This window comes from Dipodomys spectabilis, unplaced genomic scaffold, assembly GCF_019054845.1.
Source record: "Dipodomys spectabilis isolate Male_0828 unplaced genomic scaffold, ASM1905484v1 ptg000215l, whole genome shotgun sequence".
NCBI classification, from domain to species: domain Eukaryota; kingdom Metazoa; phylum Chordata; class Mammalia; order Rodentia; family Heteromyidae; genus Dipodomys; species Dipodomys spectabilis.
The window spans coordinates 11,489,349-11,507,248 of record NW_024870892.1 but is presented as its reverse complement, the minus strand read 5'-3'; the positions used below and the strand labels follow the sequence as shown (position 1 = coordinate 11,507,248).

The window sequence follows — 17,900 nt, the reverse complement described above, 5'->3', positions numbered from 1 at the left end:
GAGGCAGACGGGTTGTGCGAATGCGTCTTTACTCATGATTAAATACGAGGGCCCGGGCGCGCCGCCATGATTGGGCGCCGTGTGTCTGGGCCGCGGCCCCTCGGGGGCCGGGGTCAGTGTCCCTGGGCCTCTGCGGCCATCACCGCTCCACGGCCAGCGCCTCGGCCTCGGCCTCGGCCTGCCGCTCGGGGCCGGGGAAGGCGATGCTGAACACCTGGTCGTAGTGGTCCACGAAGTGCACCTCCAGCCCCTCGGTGATGAAGGCCGCCAGGTCGTAGAAGTCCTTCTTGTTCTCGGCCGGCAGCACGATGCAGGTGATGCCCGCGCGCTTGGCCTGCAGGGCAGGGGAGGGGTCAGCCGGGCCGGCAGCCGCCGCCCCGCGCCCGGCCCGGCCCCGCACTCACCGCGATGGTCTTCTCCTTGATGCCGCCCACGGGCAGGATCTTGCCCGTCAGCGACACCTCGCCCGTCATGGCCAGGTTCTGCCGCACCGGCCGCTCCAGGGCCAGGGACAGCAGCGCCGTGACGATGGTGCAGCCGGCGCTGGGGCCGTCCTTGGGGGTGGCGCCCTGGGGGCAGAGCATTGCGGCGTGTGAAGGGGGTAGAGGCGGGAGGGGGAGGGGAGGGGGAGGGGCAGTACCTCGGGCACGTGCAGGTGCAGGTGCGAGGTCACCAGGAAGTCGTTGCCCGGCTGGTGGCGCATGAGGAAGGCGCGCGCGAAGGTGTAGGCGATGCGGGCGCTCTCCTTCATCACCTCCCCCAGCTGGCCCGTCACCTCCAGGCTGCCGTCCTTGTCCGCCCTGCCCTCCCTGTCCAGCGGCCGCCGCAGGGACGTCTCGATGAACAGGGTGGAGCCGCCTGGACTCGGGTGAGGCGGGCGGCTCAGCGGGGGCTGCCGGGGCGCTGGGACCCGGTCCCCCCCGCACCCCCGCCAGTGCGGCGCGGCGCGCGGCTCACCCATGGCGGTCCAGGCCAGGCCCATGACCACGCCCGGCGGCGTCACGTCGTACATGCGCTCCACCGTGAACACGGGCTTGCCCACGAAGTCCTGCAGGTTCTCGGGCGTCACCTCCACCGCCTCCGCCTCGCCGCTCACGATCTTGTAGGCCGACTTGCGCAGCACCTGGGCGGTTGGCGCGGGCGGGCGGGCGGGGTGAGGCGGGGCGGGGGCGAGGGTGCGGGCACCGCGCGGGACAGCGCGCCGCGGGGCGGGCGGGCTCACCTTCTCCACCTGCTTCTGCAGGTTGCGCACGCCGCTCTCCCGGCAGTACTGCTTGATGAGCAGCGTCAGCACCTCCGACGACAGCTTGGCCTTGGTCTCGTCCAGGCCGCACAGGGCGCGGGCCTGGGGCACCAGGTACCGCTGCGGGACCGAACCCAGGCTCAGGGCGGGCCGGGCCTCGCCCGCCCACCGCCCACCCTCAGCCTGCCTGGGCACACGGGGCAGGCCGCGGCCCCCTCCCCCCGGCGGGGGCGGGCCGAGGCCTCCACACAGCCAATGAGTGCCCGGGGCGCGGCCTGTGCGGGGAGGGCGTGGCCTGCGCGCAGCAGGCTCCACCCCCACGGCCCCGCCCCCAGGCCCAGCTAGCGGCTCTCTCCAAGCCGCCTCTGGGGAACAGACCGGGTCCCTGTGGCTCCTGCCCGCGAGGACGGAGGGGGCCTCACCTCCGCAATGGCCAGCTTCTCCTGGGCCACGTACCCCGACACGTTGATCATCTCCATTCGGTCCCTCAGCGGCTCGGGGATGGTCTCCGTGATGTTGGCCGTGCAGATGAACAGCACCTGTGGGCCGCAGGAGGCGCTGGAGGCCAGGCAGGTGCCCCGCCCCGCGGCCCGCCTCCCCCAGCGCGGGCACAGCCCGTTCACACGAGCGCGGGCCCGCACCTTGGACAAGTCCACCGGCACGTCCAGGTAGTGGTCCAGGAAGTTGGCGTTCTGCTCGGGGTCGAGCAGCTCCAGCAGCGCTGACGACGGGTCGCCCTGGTAACCGCGGCCGATCTTGTCCACCTGGGGCGGTGGAAGGAGGTGCTGTGGCAGCGCCCCACTCCCCGGCCCTCCCCATGCTCCCAGGAGGGGCCTGGGGGCGGCTGGGAGGCAGGGAGGTCTGGGCGGGCACGCACCTCATCTATGAGGACCAAGGGGTTCTCCGTCTTGGTCTTTTTCAGACACTGGATGATCTTCCCGGGCATGGCCCCCACGTAGGTCCGTCTGCAGGACAGGGTACGGTTCGCAGCTGTATGCTGAGCCTGGCCCGACACCCTGGGGTGCTCCACACAGCACCCTAGAGCCCATCACCTTGTACCTGACACCTGGTGCTAGAGCACTCCAACACCCAGCAGCCAGAAGCAGGCAGCCTCCTCGGTCCCATGAGACCAAGCCTGTGTCCTCTCAGCCCTCAGAAATAGAAAGGCAAACCTGAGGACCAGGGGCCTGAGGCCAGCCCCAAAAGCAAAAGAGTACATGGCTCAAGGTGACCAGGGACCTACCATGGCTTCCAACCCTAGCATCACAGACAATACAGAGCTGGGCCCAGTCAGGCTGGGTCTTCCCAGACGACAGCAGACCCAGCCTAGCCCTAGCAGGCCCTGTCCCTCAGGTGTCCCGCTCAGCAGTCGGTGGGCCCACAGGAGACCAAGGAACTCCACATGGAAGGAGAGCAGGGTGCACACTGGGTGGTCTACATGCTATGCATGAAGGATGTTGTTTTTGTTTTGCCAGTCCCGGGCCTGCATACTGTCCCTGAGCTTCTTTTGGCTGAAGGCTAGCTAGCACTCTAGCACTCTACCACTTGAGCCACAAGCATCATTTCCTACTTTTTCTGTTTGTGGTATTGAGGAATCAAACCCAGGACTTGATGCATGCTAGGCAAGCACTCTACCACTAAGCCACCTTCCCAGCCAATGAAGGGCTTTTCTTTTTTTTTTGGTGGTGGGGCTTGAACTCTGGGTGCTGTCCCTCAGCTCTTCAGCTCAAGGTGAGCACTCTACCACTTGAGCCACAGTGCCACTTCTGGTTTTCTGGTGGTTTATTGGAAATAAGAGTCTCACAGACTTTCCTGCCCTGGGCTGGCTTTGAACTGTGATCCTCATATCTCAGCCTCCTGAGTAGCTAGGATGACAGGCGTAAGCCACCAATGCCCAGCTGTGAAAGACATTTTTTAAGAGCAAAGGTGAGGAGGGAGCCAGGCTGGAATATGGCAGAACAGACTTTCAGATAGAGGGCACAGCTTACACAAAGGCCCTGGGGCAGTTCCACAGCAGGTATATGAAAGCGTGGAGACCCACCTGGCTGAGCAGAGGGAGCAGGGAGGAGGAGGGCAGGAAGGCGGGGCAAGGCCCTGTGGGCTTGGGGAAGGACACAGAGAGATGGGAGCCAAAGGAGGCTGTGGACAGGGATTTTGGTGCTGTTATGACCCTTTTCACTCAATCATCAGCTTCCTGTCCATGTCCCTGTTTTGAAACCAGGCTGACATAGCCATGTAGTGGCCAGCTCCAGCCCTGTGAGACCCAGCCCTTCAGAATGCCAAGTCTCTCCTCCCCAGGGGCTGCAAAAGGACTGGCGGCCTCTCCAGTGCCCATTCCTGCTTAGATCCTGCCCTCAGCCTGCAGGGATTGGGCCCTCCCAGCCTCAGGCCCTCTTTTTTTTTTTTTTTTTTGTCGGTCGTGGGGCTTGAACTCTGGGCCTGGGCGCTGTCCCTCAGCTCTTCAGTTCAAGGCGAGTGCTCTACCACTTGAGCTACAGCGCCACTTCCGGTTTTTTGGTGGTTTATTGGAGACAAGAGTCTCACGGTCTTTCCTGCCCGGGCTGGCTTTGAACCGCTATCCTCAGATCTCAGCCTCCTGAGTAGCTAGGATTACAGGCGTGAGCCACCAGCGCCCGGCAACCTCAGGCCCTCTTCACCTGGGTGATGCCTCTCCGGGCTGCAGCCAGCCTGGGTGGGGGACTGCATGTGTTCAGAGAGGGCAGAAATGCCACCTTTTAAACTTGGGAGTCTATTTTGTTCTTGGGTAATTCTGAGCCAGGGTCTCGCTCTGCAGCACCAGCTGGAGAAAGGATATGCTTCTCCAGCCTCCTCTGGGAGCCGGGACGACAGGCATGTACTAGTGCACTCAGCTGCCTTCCTTTGGTGGAGGTAATGACTGGGCTCCCAGATGCCAGGCCTGCATGCGCTATTCAAAGGGGCGGCCAAGCCTGGGCCCTCCGGACAGCGAGCAGGAGGCGGCGGTGGTGGCCGAGCGGGGCAGAGCTGTCCTGCTGTGTACCCATGCTGTGCTGCAGCACAGCCCACACCAGGTCAAGTGACCCCCAGAGAAGTATCAAGACCCTGGGGGGCCTCTACCCACCTGTGCCCCTTGATCTCAGCCACATCGGTCATGCCGCCCACGCTGAAGCGGAAGTACTCGCGGTTGAGGGCGCGGGCGATGGAGCGGGCGATGCTGGTCTTGCCCACGCCAGGGGGGCCGTAGAAGCAGAGGATCTTGCCCTGGGTGGAGCCTCGGAGCTGGCTGACAGCAATGAACTCCTGGGGACAGAGGCAGGTCAGTGTGCAGGCTGGCTGGGCACCCCAAGTCCCTGGCTGCCCTTTCTAAAATAGAACCTGGCTGAGGAGCTTACCACAGACACAATGCCTTTCCGACATCTGTGAGCTTCGGAAAGGAGCTGTCCCCCGGGTGTGGCTGAGTGGGGCCGTCACTGCCAGCCATCCTCACCTCAAAGCCCTACCTCACAGCCCCAGGGCCTCTGCCTCCTCCCTCCAATCTCACAGCCCTGTGAGGGGGGAGCAGGTCTGCAGCGCTCCCCCTCTCCTGGCCCCTACCGGCTCCCCCAAACCCACCAGTGGGCCCTTCCCAGCACAGGCTCAGCAGTGACATGCCAACCTGGACTACAGCAGGCCTGGGCCTCGGCATCTCCCTGGGGTAGGCCAGGCCTGGGCGCAGGAAGGGATGACGAGGGCACAGGGCACCCGCACGAATGTGGCATCACGCTCTAGCACAGTCCTGGGCCTCGCAGCCCCCAGAACAGAAGCTAAGCCAGCTCATCTCCTTTAACCCCGGGACCCCAGGACACGGGGCGGCAGCCTCACCAGGATGCGCTTCTTGACGTCCTCCATGCCGTAGTGGTCCTCCTCCAGCACGGCCTGCGCTCGCACCAGGTCCAGGTTCTCGTCGCTGTGCTTGCCCCACGGGATGGACGTGAGCCAGTCCAGGTAGTTCCGCGTGACGCTGCCAGAGAGAACAGGGTATGAGCAGGTCTGGGCCATGCACGAGGGGCTGGGCTGCCCGCTGCCCAGGACACCAGGATGGCCCTACAGCAGCCTGGGGGCTGGGCGTCTAGGACAAAGCGGTGATGTTTTGCTCCCAAAACAGTGAGGAGCTAGAGGCCAAGCCTACTACCGTTTGGGGCGACTATTGTGCCACTCTGAGCCTGGATACCAACCCAGTGAAGCAGGACAAGGTGGGACAGTTAGTACTTCCCTCTAGGTGACCCTGTCACCATGTCCTGGGGGGCCTCAAGGACTGGGGCCACCACAGCCGCCCTGTGCATATGCGCACACTGGGAGAAGCCTGGGGATGGCAGCAGGGCCTGTGCAGGCCTCTTGGTGAGGCAGGAGCTGTGCCGTGGACCCACTGCTACCTCACACAGCATCGAGAGGGTAAATTACCAATCTCGATAGGGACTGTCCAGGCCCAGCGTCCCCACAGCGCCCTTATGAGAGGGGGTGGTGGGTGGAGGCTGGGAGACACTGCACTGCTGCTTTGACAAGGGGGGGAAGGGCCACAGTGAAGGGAGGCGGGGCCTCTGGACCCAAACAGGCAGGACAGAGGCTGGGAAGGAGCCAGCCTGCCCCACCCACAGGCACTCTGCTCAGGGAGGCTCTGCTAGACTTCAGCACCACCTGGGGCCACTGGAGGCATTTCAAGGTCCTGGGTTTCTGGGCCGTTGGCAAAGCAGTGTAATCTTGCCCGCCACCCAAGGGGGAAAAAGGAGAAAGCTCCAGGATGCCAAGTATACTTAGCCTCATCCAACCCTTCCTGGGAGGCACTTTGCGGGGACGCTCTGGCTCAAGAGCTGCCTTGGTAAGCAGCCAAGCAGTTCTGTGGCAGCAGGTGTCTGGTGTGTGGAACACAAGTGCCACCAAGATTCCCACAGGAACTCAACCCCCGGGTCCCAATGTCAGGCACAGAACAGCCAAGATGAGGCGGCAGTTGGCCTGGGCCAGATGCAGGCGCAGCGTGGTGCCCGGACCCTGCTCGTTCCTGTCTAGCATGAGGGCCAGGCAGCCATACTTGAACTCCGAAGAGTGGTTGTCCAGCAGCCCCAGCTTGCTCAGCTCCTCATCCACCACGTCCATCACGTGCTTGGGCACCACCAGCTCCTTGAGCCGCTCCCGGAACTTTTCCTCGATGGCATCCTTGTCCTCTTTCTCCAGCCCCAGCTCCTTCTTGATGATCTTCAGCTGCTCCTGCAGCAGGTACTTGCGGTGCGTCTGCTTGATCTTCTCCTCCACCTGGGGCCGGGCAGGGCGGGGCACTCAGAAGGGGAGGGGCTGACTGGGGTGGGCCTGGAACTCAGCTGGAGCAGGGTCTGACTGGGACAGGCACTCCACTTGGGGTGGGTCATATGGGGACTACTGAGTAATCAGCACAAAGAGACGGGGAAGAAGAGGAGGGCAGGGCTGGGGTTCAGCTGAACAGACCCCTCCCTCACCCCTCAGGGCTCAGAAGAGAAACCGGGAGCCCTAAGGCTCCAGTCCCTTCCTTCTTCCTCTTTTGCAGTCTGGGGATGGAGGCCCCGGCATTGTCTGCATGGTATGGGGCAGGTTAAGAGCTCACTGCTGAGCTGACACCAGTCCTCCTCTTCATAACCCAAAGAAGGAAGTTCCCTGTTTTCCAAACTGACCAGGCCTGGCCCCACAGCCTCCTTCAGTGCTCAAAATGGTGCTGGTCCAGGCAGCCACTGGCTTTCCTCAGGATTGTTTGGCCATCTACCCTTAACCACAGCCAGATGTGCTAGGTGCTCAAAGATGGGATGAAGGGATGAATTTTACCTCAACTAAAACTAGCCTGGCATGGTCATTCGCAGCTGTAATCCCGGCTACTCTCAGGAGGTGCCAATTGGGAAGACTGTGGCCAGCCTCAGCCAAAGTAGTGAGACCTCATCCCAACCAAGAAGTCTAGCACGGTGGCCTGCACTGCTATCTCAGCTACACAGGAGGTGTACATAGGAGGATAATAATCCAAGACTGGCCCCAGGGATTAAAGACTGGGGACATAACACAGCACCTGGCTGGCACACGCAAGACCTTCAATTCAAACCCCAGTGTACAAAAAAACCAAAAATACAACAGGATGGAAGCAAAGCCCAGCGGCTCGGTGTCTGAGGCAGGAGACGGTGGGTGGGGCCCAGGAGCTGCCGAGCAGCGGAGGTGACAATCAGACCCGGTCTCCCTCCCACTCGTCCGCGCAGGGGCCCTGGCCACCCCCTCACCTCACGGCCCAGGCGCTGCTGCAGCTTGCTCAGCTCAAACTCCTTCTTCAGGAGGGAGAGGGCCTTGTACAGCCGCTTGGGGATCTGCAGGGCAGGGCGTGGATTGTGGTCAGGGCTCGCTGTCCCAGGAAGCAGGCTGCCAGCCGTACCATGCACTGGGGCGCATTACACAGAAGGGCCCCGGGGCCTGGCTGCCTCAGGAGCACGGGGGCCAGTGCTGACCCAAACGCCCTCATCCTAACCCCTGCCAATACCACAGCCCCACTCAGGCAGGGTGCAGGCAGCCAGAGATGGCTAGACATCGCTGCCGCGGCCCCACGCCCAGGTGTGGCAGGTACTCACATTAGTCTCCTCCAGCACGTCCTGTAGCTCGTGGGACTCAGCCCCTGTGAGCGCGGCCCCCATGTCGCTCAGGTAGATGGGGTTGTCCACCACCCTCTGGCCTGCCTGCATCATCTGCAGCACCGACTCTCTGAAACCACCAGCACAGTGGGGGCTGGGCCTGGCCCGAGGCAGGCCCAGCCCCCACACTCCACTGGCTTTGGGTGAGGCCCTTGAGTCACAGTGGCAGCCCGTCTGCCGCCATGACACCTGTCCCTTATTAGACACCTCCTCAGCTACGGCCAAACCCTATCCCTTAAAAGCACCTCTTACCAGCTAATAGCCAAACCCAAGGGGCAGGACAGAGTACCTTAGCTGCAGCATGAGGGGTCATTAACCCCCTCCCCACACACACACACCCTCCCCACACACAGGATGTCACTGAGCCAGGAGCCCTGGCCTCAGATCCCATTTGCTGCGGGGCAGCTGCAGGAAGGCCCTGGCGTGGGACACTGACCTGTAGAGAGGGTTCAAGGCGATAATGTCCCGGATGGTCTTCACAATCTCAGCAGTCAGTGCCTGGCGAGGAGACCAAGACAGGCGTGAAGTCCCCCACACGGGGAGCACAGCCCTGGCACTTTGCCCTACCTCCTGCTCCACCAGCCCTGGGGCCAGAGTAGGAACCCAAGGTCATCAGGGCAAAGGGATTTGTGTAAAAGGAAAGCCTGCCTCTCAGACCGCTGGGTCAGTCCTGATACGACAGACAGGAGAACGAGGGTGGCTAGTTTCTGCTCTGTGTTTTATTATTTTTTTTTACATGTGCAGCCCGGGCTGGCCTGGTGGCGACCCTCCTGCCCTGGCCTCCCAGGCCTCTCCTGTGTAAATGCAAATGCTGCAGCCACACCTCCCTCCACCTCTGTCCCAGCTCAGCCTTGTCCTGTCGGCTGAACCTGTCCATCACTAGGGCTCTCGGCCACCATCTCCAGGAATGTTGGCCAGGCTCTGCAGAGACTGAGAGGCTCCTCTCCAGGGCTGCAGCCGCCACAGCCAAGCCAAACACCACCCTTGCCTGGCTTTCAGTCTCCAGCTTTGGCCAGACTGTGTCTCAGGGGTCCTGGCCTTTCTCATCTCAGTGGCTGAGGCTCAGGCGTGGGCCTTTCCTTCCATATCACAAAGTTTTCATGGGCAGTACTGACAGTACAGCCATGGGGAAAATCATGAGGTAAAAATCAAATGACGTCCACATCCTGTCCTCAGCACCATGGGTCAGAAGGCACCTGACCTGCCACAGTGTGGACCTGTGGGGCAGAGGAACCCCAGGAACAAGGCGTTGGCCAGGCCAATGGCAAAAGCAACCTGGACCTTCAGGGACTGGAGCAGACATCACCAACCGATTACAGGACTTTGGAGCTCAGAGCACCCCAAGGCCTTCTGGGACACTGGTACCTAAAGGGGATCAGCTCAAAGCCTCCGTGGGCTCCTGTCTCCCAGCTACTTAGAGGGCTGTGGAGTGGAGACCTGGGGAGGAGGAAGGGCAAGAAGGAAGGAGGGAGGGAGGGAGGGAGGGAGGCTCGGTGCAGCACTCACCTTCACCTCCTCAGTGACCTGGAAGTCTTCATGGACCACGTTCTCCACTTCCACCATGAGCACCTCGCTGGGGGCATCGGCGGGCTCCATGGCCACCTCCAGCTGCAGCTTGGCGGCTGGGTCCTCCTCCGCCTCCTTCTTGCTGCGCTTGGCCTTCCTGCGCGGCTTCTGCTTATTGCCCGCCTCGGGCTCCTCGGGCTCCACCTCCAGCTGTCTGCTGATGCGAATCCTGACAAGAAGCAGAACAGCCACCCTTGTGGGCACCTGCTGGCCCCCAAACTGGAGACCTCCAGAGCCCCACCCCACCTTATCTGTGTTCCAGAGCACATGGAACATTCTGGGGAGCGCTAGGGAAGGGAGCTCCATGGCTGCCCTGTCCTTGGCCTTCAGCTCATCAGCCAGAGCCCCCTCCCTGCAGTCCCCTGACCTCCACACCAGCACCCCTGCACCTCTGCACAGGGAGTTGGCCCACACATTCCCACCCTTCCCTTTTTGGGCTTTGAACTCAGGGCCCGAGCCTGCATCCTCGCCCCTTTTTTCTGCCCGGGACTGGCACAATCCTACCTACAACCTCCCTTGTAGCTAGGGTGACAGGTGGACACCACCACGCCTAGCTTGTTGGTTTAGACAGTCGCACTTTTGTCCAGGCTAGCTTTGAATCACACTCCTCCCAATCTCAAACTCCCTAGTAGCCTAGATTTATGAGTATAAGCCACCACACTGGGGTTTTGGTGGTGTTTTTTTTGAGGTAGGATCTCACTTCTTACACAGCTCAGACTGTGTAGCCTAGCAATTCTACTAGCAATTCTACCTCAGCCTCCAGAGTGCTAGGATCAATGGCAGATGCCCCTATGCCAGGTTAGCCCTGTCCATGTCTGTCTCTCCCATGCTCCAGCTACCATGAGCACTAACCTCACTGCTTACACCTGTGCCTCCCCACTCAGGATGCTGGCTGGACAAAGGTGAGCCCTATGCGGCGATCTTGGCAGCCCAGAGACAGCAGCCAAGTCTCCACACACACACACAGAGCAGCCAAGTCTCCACCCCCCCCCCCCCCCACACACACGGGGAAGAGTGGTACCTTCTTCACAGGTGGCCTGAAAGCCGCCCAGGATCCACTCAGCCTGGCTGACTGCCTCCTGACAATTAGCAAGCCCCCAGGGTGAACAAAGCAGGGAGCAGGCCAGGCTGGGGGTACCCGAAAGCCAGTCAAGCACCTGAGCAGTGCAGGGGCAGGGCAGGGCAGTTGCCCCAGTGTCCAGGGAACACCAGCAGCCGCTCCGCTCCACTCACTGTATACATGTAACAGAGGAAGGGGTGAGGAACCTGCCCACACCACCTCAGTTGACTTAGGAAGCCTGATACAATGTAAGCACTGTCAGCAGCCGTTACACTGTACCCTTTAGAAAACAGTAAGAAAAGTCTGCATCCTTCACAACCTTCCTTTCTGAATACTTCCCGCTAGCGAGCAGCTGTGGGCTGGGTGACTAAGGACAGAGCCAGCTGAACTCGCCCATGGCAGCTGTCTTTTTCCAGACAGGATCTTGCTAGGAGCTCACAGCTCAGGCTGGCTTTGGATCTCAAATTTTCTGCTTTAGTCTCCAGAATGCTAGTGTAGAGGAATATGACACAGTGATCCTACTGACTGAATCAGGCCTCTCTGGGAGGTAACTTCTCTGGGACAGCATGGGGGCTGGGGGGCTGGGGGGGCTCACCTCCCCCCTGGCCCACTGAAAGCAGATGGGACAGGCCTGGCAGCATGGGACAGGACACAGCCTTTAGCATACCTGGGCCAATTCCTGAGTGGATTCTGGGTCCCTCTAGCTAAGGGAACCTGTTCTGACACAGGCCTCTAGACGCAACAAAACCTATCCAGGGGCTTGCCAGAACCTTACTGCGCTGCCGAGCGGGGGCTGGAAGGCTCCTGAGGCCCGCAGCTGCAGGACCCGGCAGGCAGCGTGCTCTCTGCTCAACCATCCTGAGCAGCGCTGGAGCCCAGAGCTGCCCCTTCAACCACCCATCAGCCACGAGCAGCATGGGATTGCAAGCGACATGGACAGTCCCCCAAAAACAAAACCCACACATTACAACACCACAATCAGAAGCCATCTGAATGTTGAGTGTTGCAGGTGCGTGCGACCGGCCCTCAGAGCCCAGGCTGTGATAGCCATGGCCACCACAGAGGCCATCTAAGAAAGAACCCGCCACTTTCTTTTTTTTGGGGTCCGGTCGTGGGGCCTGAACTCTGGGCCTGGGCGCTGTCCCTCAGCTCTTCAGCCCAAGGCGAGCGCTCTACCACTTGAGCCACAGCGCCACTTCCGGCTTTTGTCTTTTTGCTTATGTGGTGCTGAGGAATCGAACCCAGGGCCTCTGGCATGCAAGGCAAGCGCTCTACCACTGAGCCACCTTCCCAGCCCCGAACCCGCCACTTTCTGAGGCAGGTTCCCAGTACCAGCGAGGGACCCACAGAGCTGACCAACAAAGGGGCTGCTGAGGGGGCCCGGGGCTCTCCCGGAGGGCTGCATTCTGCCGTGTCAGGCTCCCACACACCTTCTGTGCCCCGTGACGATCATGCGCAGCTTGTCCCCGAGGTCCTGCATCTCATGGATCTGGGCGAAGGTGCCCGTGTGGTAGACCTCGTCCAGGCTTTCCACCACGTCAGACTCATTGCTGAGGGAGACCAACACAAGGGCGCGTTGGTGCGCCATGCTTATGCGCAGAGGGATGTCCCGGGCTGAGAGGGAGGAGGGAGAAAGAAGAAACGCCCCTACAGGCCACTACCAAAACTGCAGCACAGCCTCTCCCAGGCTTCCCACAGGAGTGCTGGGCACCCCACACCACAGGGACGGCACACAGGTGGCAGGCGTCATCCACAAGGAAGGCTTCCACCCTCCTCACCTCCACCGTGGCCCACTGAAAGGACACAGCCTTGAGGGGTCTCACTGGGAACATGGGACTTGGCAGTTGGGTTGTTTTTGTTGGTTGTGGGGCTTGAACTCTGGGCTTGGGCGCTGTCCCTGTGCTCTTCAGCTCAAGGCGAGCGCTCTACTGCTGGAGCCACAGCGCCACTTCCAGTTTTCTAGTGGTTTATTGGCGATAAGAGTTTCATGGACTTGCCTGCTCGGGCTGGCTTTGAACTGTGATCCTCATATCTCAGCCTCCTGAGTAGCTAGGATTACAGGTATGAGTTACCGATGCCCAGCAATTGGATGGTTTTTACCTGGAGATGAATGTACTGGCTTGGCTCACTCTGCTATGAAATGATCTCTAAGGGGACTCAAGGTTGTTTCCCCAATCCAGACGAACTAAGTGTGCAGTACTGGGGTGAAACCCAGGGCTGTGTGCCAGCACTCCCTGTGAGTCCAGTGCTCTGATGTTTAATGCCAAATCCTCTACCCAGCACTTGGTCTTGCCTTTATGTCAAGGTTGGAAAAGGGGCACAAACTACTCTAGGGGCCATGGTAAATCAGGGTGGCTTTGGGGGTGGGGTGGGGGGACAGAGGGCAATGACACTTACTTGTCATCTCTCTTTAGGAACACGCCAACATATGGCTGGGCCAGACGAACCTTCCTTCTCAGGAGCTCAACCAACTTCTTATTTTTAACCTAGCATGACAATGATGTCAAAGTGAGACATGGCCATGCTATGGCTTCTAGCTACACTTTTCAAGATTATTCTGAGCCGGGTGTCAGTGGCTCATGCCTGTAATCCTAGCTACTCAGCCATCCTGGGCAGGAAAGTCTGTGACTTTTTTTTTTCTTTGGCTAGGGGGGTTTGAACTCTGGGCCTGGGCAGTGTCCTTGAGCCCTTCAGGTCAAGGCAAGCACTCTACCACTTGAGCCACAGCGCCATTTCCGGTTTTATGATGGTTAATTGAAGATAAGTCTCATGGACTTTCCTGCCCAGGCTGGCTTTCAACTACAATCCTCAGATCTCAGCCTCTTGTGTAGCTAGGATTACAGGCCTGAGCCACCTGCGCCCTGCCTGTAAGACTTATCTCCACTTAAGTGGGGCTGTGGCTCAAGTGGTAGACTGCTCACCTGAGCTGAAGAGCTCAGGGACAGTGCCTAGGCCGAGTTCAAGCCCCATGACCGACAAAAAAGAAAAAAAAAAAAAAAAGATTATATTCTCTGGCAATGTGGTAAATGCAACCCAGGACATTAGTGAAAGGGAACAGGGACTGACAGGAGTAATGATATAAACTAGATGTATTCCTTAGTGGCCACGCCCCCTCCAAAGCACAGAAATGGCCTGAGTCAAAAAACTAATTAAACCAGATATAAAACCAATTTCAGTGGCAAAATGTTTGAAAATCAATACTACTCTGCTTTTATTACCGTCAGGACAAAGCTGTGTTTGCTGATGGTTCATACATATATTCCTACCACTTGGGAGGCTGGGGGAGGACCTTGAGTTGCAGGTCAGCCTGGGATACACAAAATTTTTGTCTCAAAAACAAGCCAACATGCACGTGTGAAATTCAAATATGGTTGCCCCACAGGCTGCTAACTTCTTCAGTCTCCATGGGACCATTTTGTAATGACACCCTGTGCAACTCACTGATCTTCAACTCCCACCACCATGGCACATTCTCCATGTCATTTCAAAAACAAGTTCTAGGCTATTGTTGTCTTCTAGAAAGTCAACGCTACTTTCAAGCCTGACTTGAGTTGCAGGCTGGGCATGGAACTGTGGCAGGCATGACCATAAGTAGAAACTTGTTAACCCTCACAGCTATGAGATTCCTGATTCATGGGGGCTCAGGCTGGCCACTTGCCTTTCAAACAAGCTCCTGGATGACGGTGACACTGTGGCTCCAGGGAGCCACAGTGTTTTAACTCCACTTGGGGTTGAAGATTTCCTGACACTACACTAGACAGGGCCACTGCTCTATACTCAGAGGCCACCAATAAGAACAGAAGCTATTAGAGCAAGTTAGCCACAGGGCATCAGTTACAAACTAAGTGGAGCTTTGCTAAGAGGCCCACAAACAGGGGTCCCAAAGCAGTGGCTCCTAACTCACCTTCTGCCAACAGCTGACAAATGCATCCTGAAACTGTCTCCCCTCTTTGCCCTCACCCTGGCAGAGCCCCGTTCTTATTTACTAAGTAACACCAAGAGCAAATCAGAAATGACCATATGCCTGCCTAATATTACACACAACTTGGGTAACCCCTCCCCTGGCGCTTCCCCTCCTTCCCCTCCCAGGCTTGGTATGGCTAGTTGTGATTCATGTGGCAGAAAGAGTTTTTTTTTTGGGTCCGGTCGTGGGGCCTGAACTCTGGGCCTGGGCACTGTCCCTCAGCTCTTCAGCTCAAGGCTAGTGCTCTACCACTTGGGCCACAGCGCCACTTCCGGGTTTTTTCTTTTTGCTTATGTGGTGCTGAGGAATCGAACCCAGGGCCTCAGGCATGCAAGGCAAGCGCTCTACCACTGAGCCACCTTCCCAGCCCCAGAAAGAGCTCTTAGAAGATTCATCTGTCACCTAGCAAGGCTGAGGGGGGCCAGACAAGGTGCTCAGTCCTGACCCCAGGAGCCTGGGAAGGTACAAGAGATGCTGGAAGTGGAGTCGCTGATAAGAGACAAAGGCCTTCAGGAAGAAGTTCTGAAACATCACCAAGGCTTTCCATTAACTCTGACATCCTGGACTCTTTTATGAAGAACATCTTGAATAAGTGATCATTTCCTTCAGTAGGCAGGAACAGCAGCAGCTTATAGCTGAAACAACTAAGTGCTGGACTCAGTACTGCAAATCCTTTCCACACAGTACTTGCATGCAACTCCCACAACCCCTTTTCCAAGAAGCCAACTTGTTAGGGAAAGTTGGAGCCACGAGATGACCCACAGAGATTGACTGGGGGTCCCTTTCACTAAGTACTCACAAAGATGAGCAGCTCAGACACACACTGGGAGGGTAGAGGGACCCCATCTGTGAGCACCCCCAATAGCAGGCTGCTGCTGCCCTTCTGTTCTGGGTTTTTCCTTTCCCAGAGATCCTTGAGATTGACTTGGCAGAATGGCTTGGGGAAAGGATGTGGAGGCTGATTCATCATATGACCTTGCTTATACAGCTGATAACCTTTCTGCTCCATGATTTGAGTTTCCACAGTAGTTGAAAACAACAATGGCGAAGGAATGGGAGGGGGAGGGCATTTGAGTGCACACGACTCTGAAAGCTTGTGGCTTTCTCTCTGTTACATCACCCTACTTTCCCTACCTCCTCCTCATGGCTCTTACTCTGAACGCATCTTACTGGTTTACTGTCTCTTCTACCAGAATTTTGGTTCTTCGGTGGCACTGTTTGGCTTGTTGGTGTTCCCAAAGCCTGGCAGAGGGCACAGGTCCACAACACTGTGGAAGAAAACTTGTCCTCTCCCCCATCCCTCCAGCCTCTGGCCCATTTCCAGCCGTTAATCTCGACTTCAATCACTGTGATCCACTAGAATGTAAGCTCCAAAGACAGCCATTTTTGTATCCACAGCGTCTACAACTGTGGCCGATATAAGGGAAGAAGGAAAGAGATACTTGTTTAACGCGAGAACGAATCTTCCAACTAGGCTCTCCAGCTGCTGCCCAAGAGACTGCCGCAAAAAAACTTTTACGGCTGGTCCCTCCCAGATTTCAATCAACAGGACATGCCTAACTAAGCTCACTGGGTTCCTGTAAGGGGAAGAATTAGTGTGGGGAGGACCGGGAGCCCCACACCAGCCTTTCGAGGATCAGGTGTGTCGTTAAAAGATTAGAGGCACGAGGGCGCTGGGCGACCCCCTCGGCCCATCCCTGCTGCCCGCACAGAAGGCCGGGGCGGGGGCTCTCGTTACCTCCACGATCTTGATAAAGCGCGGGAACACCGGGTTGCGGGTGATGGCGATGAGCGGTAAGTGCGGGAACACGTCCGGGATCGTCATGGGCGTGAGTGCCGTTATGACCGGCCCTTCCCCGCCGCCCGAGCTGCCCCCCGGGCTCCCAGACCCCTCCTCTGCGCCACCTTCCGAGGCGTCCTCGCCGCCCGAGAAAGACCCGTGGCCGCGGTTGCTCCCCTCCCACAGCGCTCGCCACTGGCCCGCGGCCGCCGGGCCTCGGCCCCAAAGCGCCCAAGGAGGCGAGGCGTCGCAGGCCTGCCGGCCTCTGGGCAACCAAGCTCCGGACGCGGCCGGGGCCCGCCTCCCGGTGGCGGCCAGCAGCGGCCGCCGCAGGGCCCAGCACCGCGCAGCACCCCACAGCCGCACGTAACCTGTGCTCGCCGCCATGGCCCAGCCATACTGGCGGCGCACCGGGCTTGCGTCATTTCCGCTCCCTGGGCTGTTGCGCACGTGACGCCAGGCGCGTGGCCCTAGACCGAACTGTCCACGGGGCGGGGCCTGGAGGGGGCGTGGCCCTGAGGGGGCGGGACCTGGAGAGGCGTGGCCTCTGGGGGCGGGGCTTCTGTGGCGCCGGTGGGCAGGGCTTCCACTTCCCTCTTATCCCCCCCCCCCTCTCCCCCCCCCCCAGGTCTTGGGGTTTGAACTCTGGGCCTGGGTGCTGTCCCTCAGCTCTTCAGCTCCAGGCTAGCACTCCACCACTTGAACTACAGCACCACTTCTGGTTTTCTGGTGGTTCATTAGAGATAAGAGTCTCCTGGACTTTCCTGCCTCATTCTGGCTTTGAACTGTGATCCTCAGATCTCAGGCTCCTGAGTAGCTAGGATTACAGGTGTGAGCCACCAACGCCCAGCTTCAGCTTCCTTTTAATTTGTAGGTACTGGGATTTGAACTCAAGGTCTCTGTCTTACTAAGCATGTACTCTGGAACTTACCAACCTTTTGCTTCCCACCTAGGGTGCTTCAGGCTTCTTCTGGCTACCTAGAAGATTGTGGATATTCACCAGCGCCCCAGAGAGTGAAACTGGTGTAACAATGGACACTAAATGAATAAAAAACAAAATTTTAAAACAAATGAATCGGGCTGGGAAGGTGGCTCAGTGGTAGAGCGCTTGCCTTGCATGCATGAGGCCCTGGCTTCAATTCCTCAGCACCACATAAGCAGAAAAAGCCAGAAGTGGCGCGGTGGCTCAAGTGGTAGAGAGCTAACCTTTAGCTAAAGAGCTGAGGGACAGCCTCTAGGCCCAGAGTTCGGGCCCCACAACTGACAAAAAATTTTTAAAAAATAAATAAAATAAATGAATGAATGAATGACAGGAAAGTAAAAAGGAAGACTGTAAATGAAAATGAATGATCTGTGTTTATTTGCATGTCTGAAAACAGAACAATGAAAACTCTTGAGCTTTAAGAAGCACAAATAGGCCAGGTGACAGTGGTTTGTGCCTGTAATCCAAGGTAATCAGAAGGTCTGAGATCTGAGGAGTGTGGTTTAAAACCAGACTGAGAAGATTAATCTGATAGACTCTTTAACCACCAAAAGGCCAGAAGTGGAGATGTAGCTCAAGTGGTAACCAGCCTTGAGCACAAAGAGCAAAGCGAGAATGTGAAGTCCAGAAAACAAAAGAAGGGGTGACATTGTCAAAA

The 17,900-nt window shown here is 58.4% G+C and overlaps 1 protein-coding gene across 1 annotated transcript; it reads right to left on the bottom strand.

The window, feature by feature from the left end:
• Positions 1–12: 12 nt before the first annotated feature.
• On the bottom strand, positions 13–16,649 carry Lonp1 (lon peptidase 1, mitochondrial). The gene is made up of 18 exons (XM_042697134.1): positions 16,219–16,649; positions 12,914–13,002; positions 11,947–12,066; positions 9,397–9,625; positions 8,327–8,388; positions 7,831–7,960; positions 7,489–7,572; positions 6,288–6,508; positions 5,084–5,222; positions 4,344–4,522; positions 2,121–2,208; positions 1,885–2,007; positions 1,666–1,782; positions 1,223–1,363; positions 958–1,123; positions 641–858; positions 405–569; positions 13–334 (listed from the first exon to the last, which is right to left on the bottom strand). The coding sequence occupies exons 1-18, from the start codon at positions 16,645–16,647 to the stop codon at positions 140–142; spliced, it is 2,895 nt and encodes a 964-aa protein (XP_042553068.1). The 5' UTR covers positions 16,648–16,649; the 3' UTR covers positions 13–139.
• Between the last annotated feature and the right edge of the window lie 1,251 nt (positions 16,650–17,900).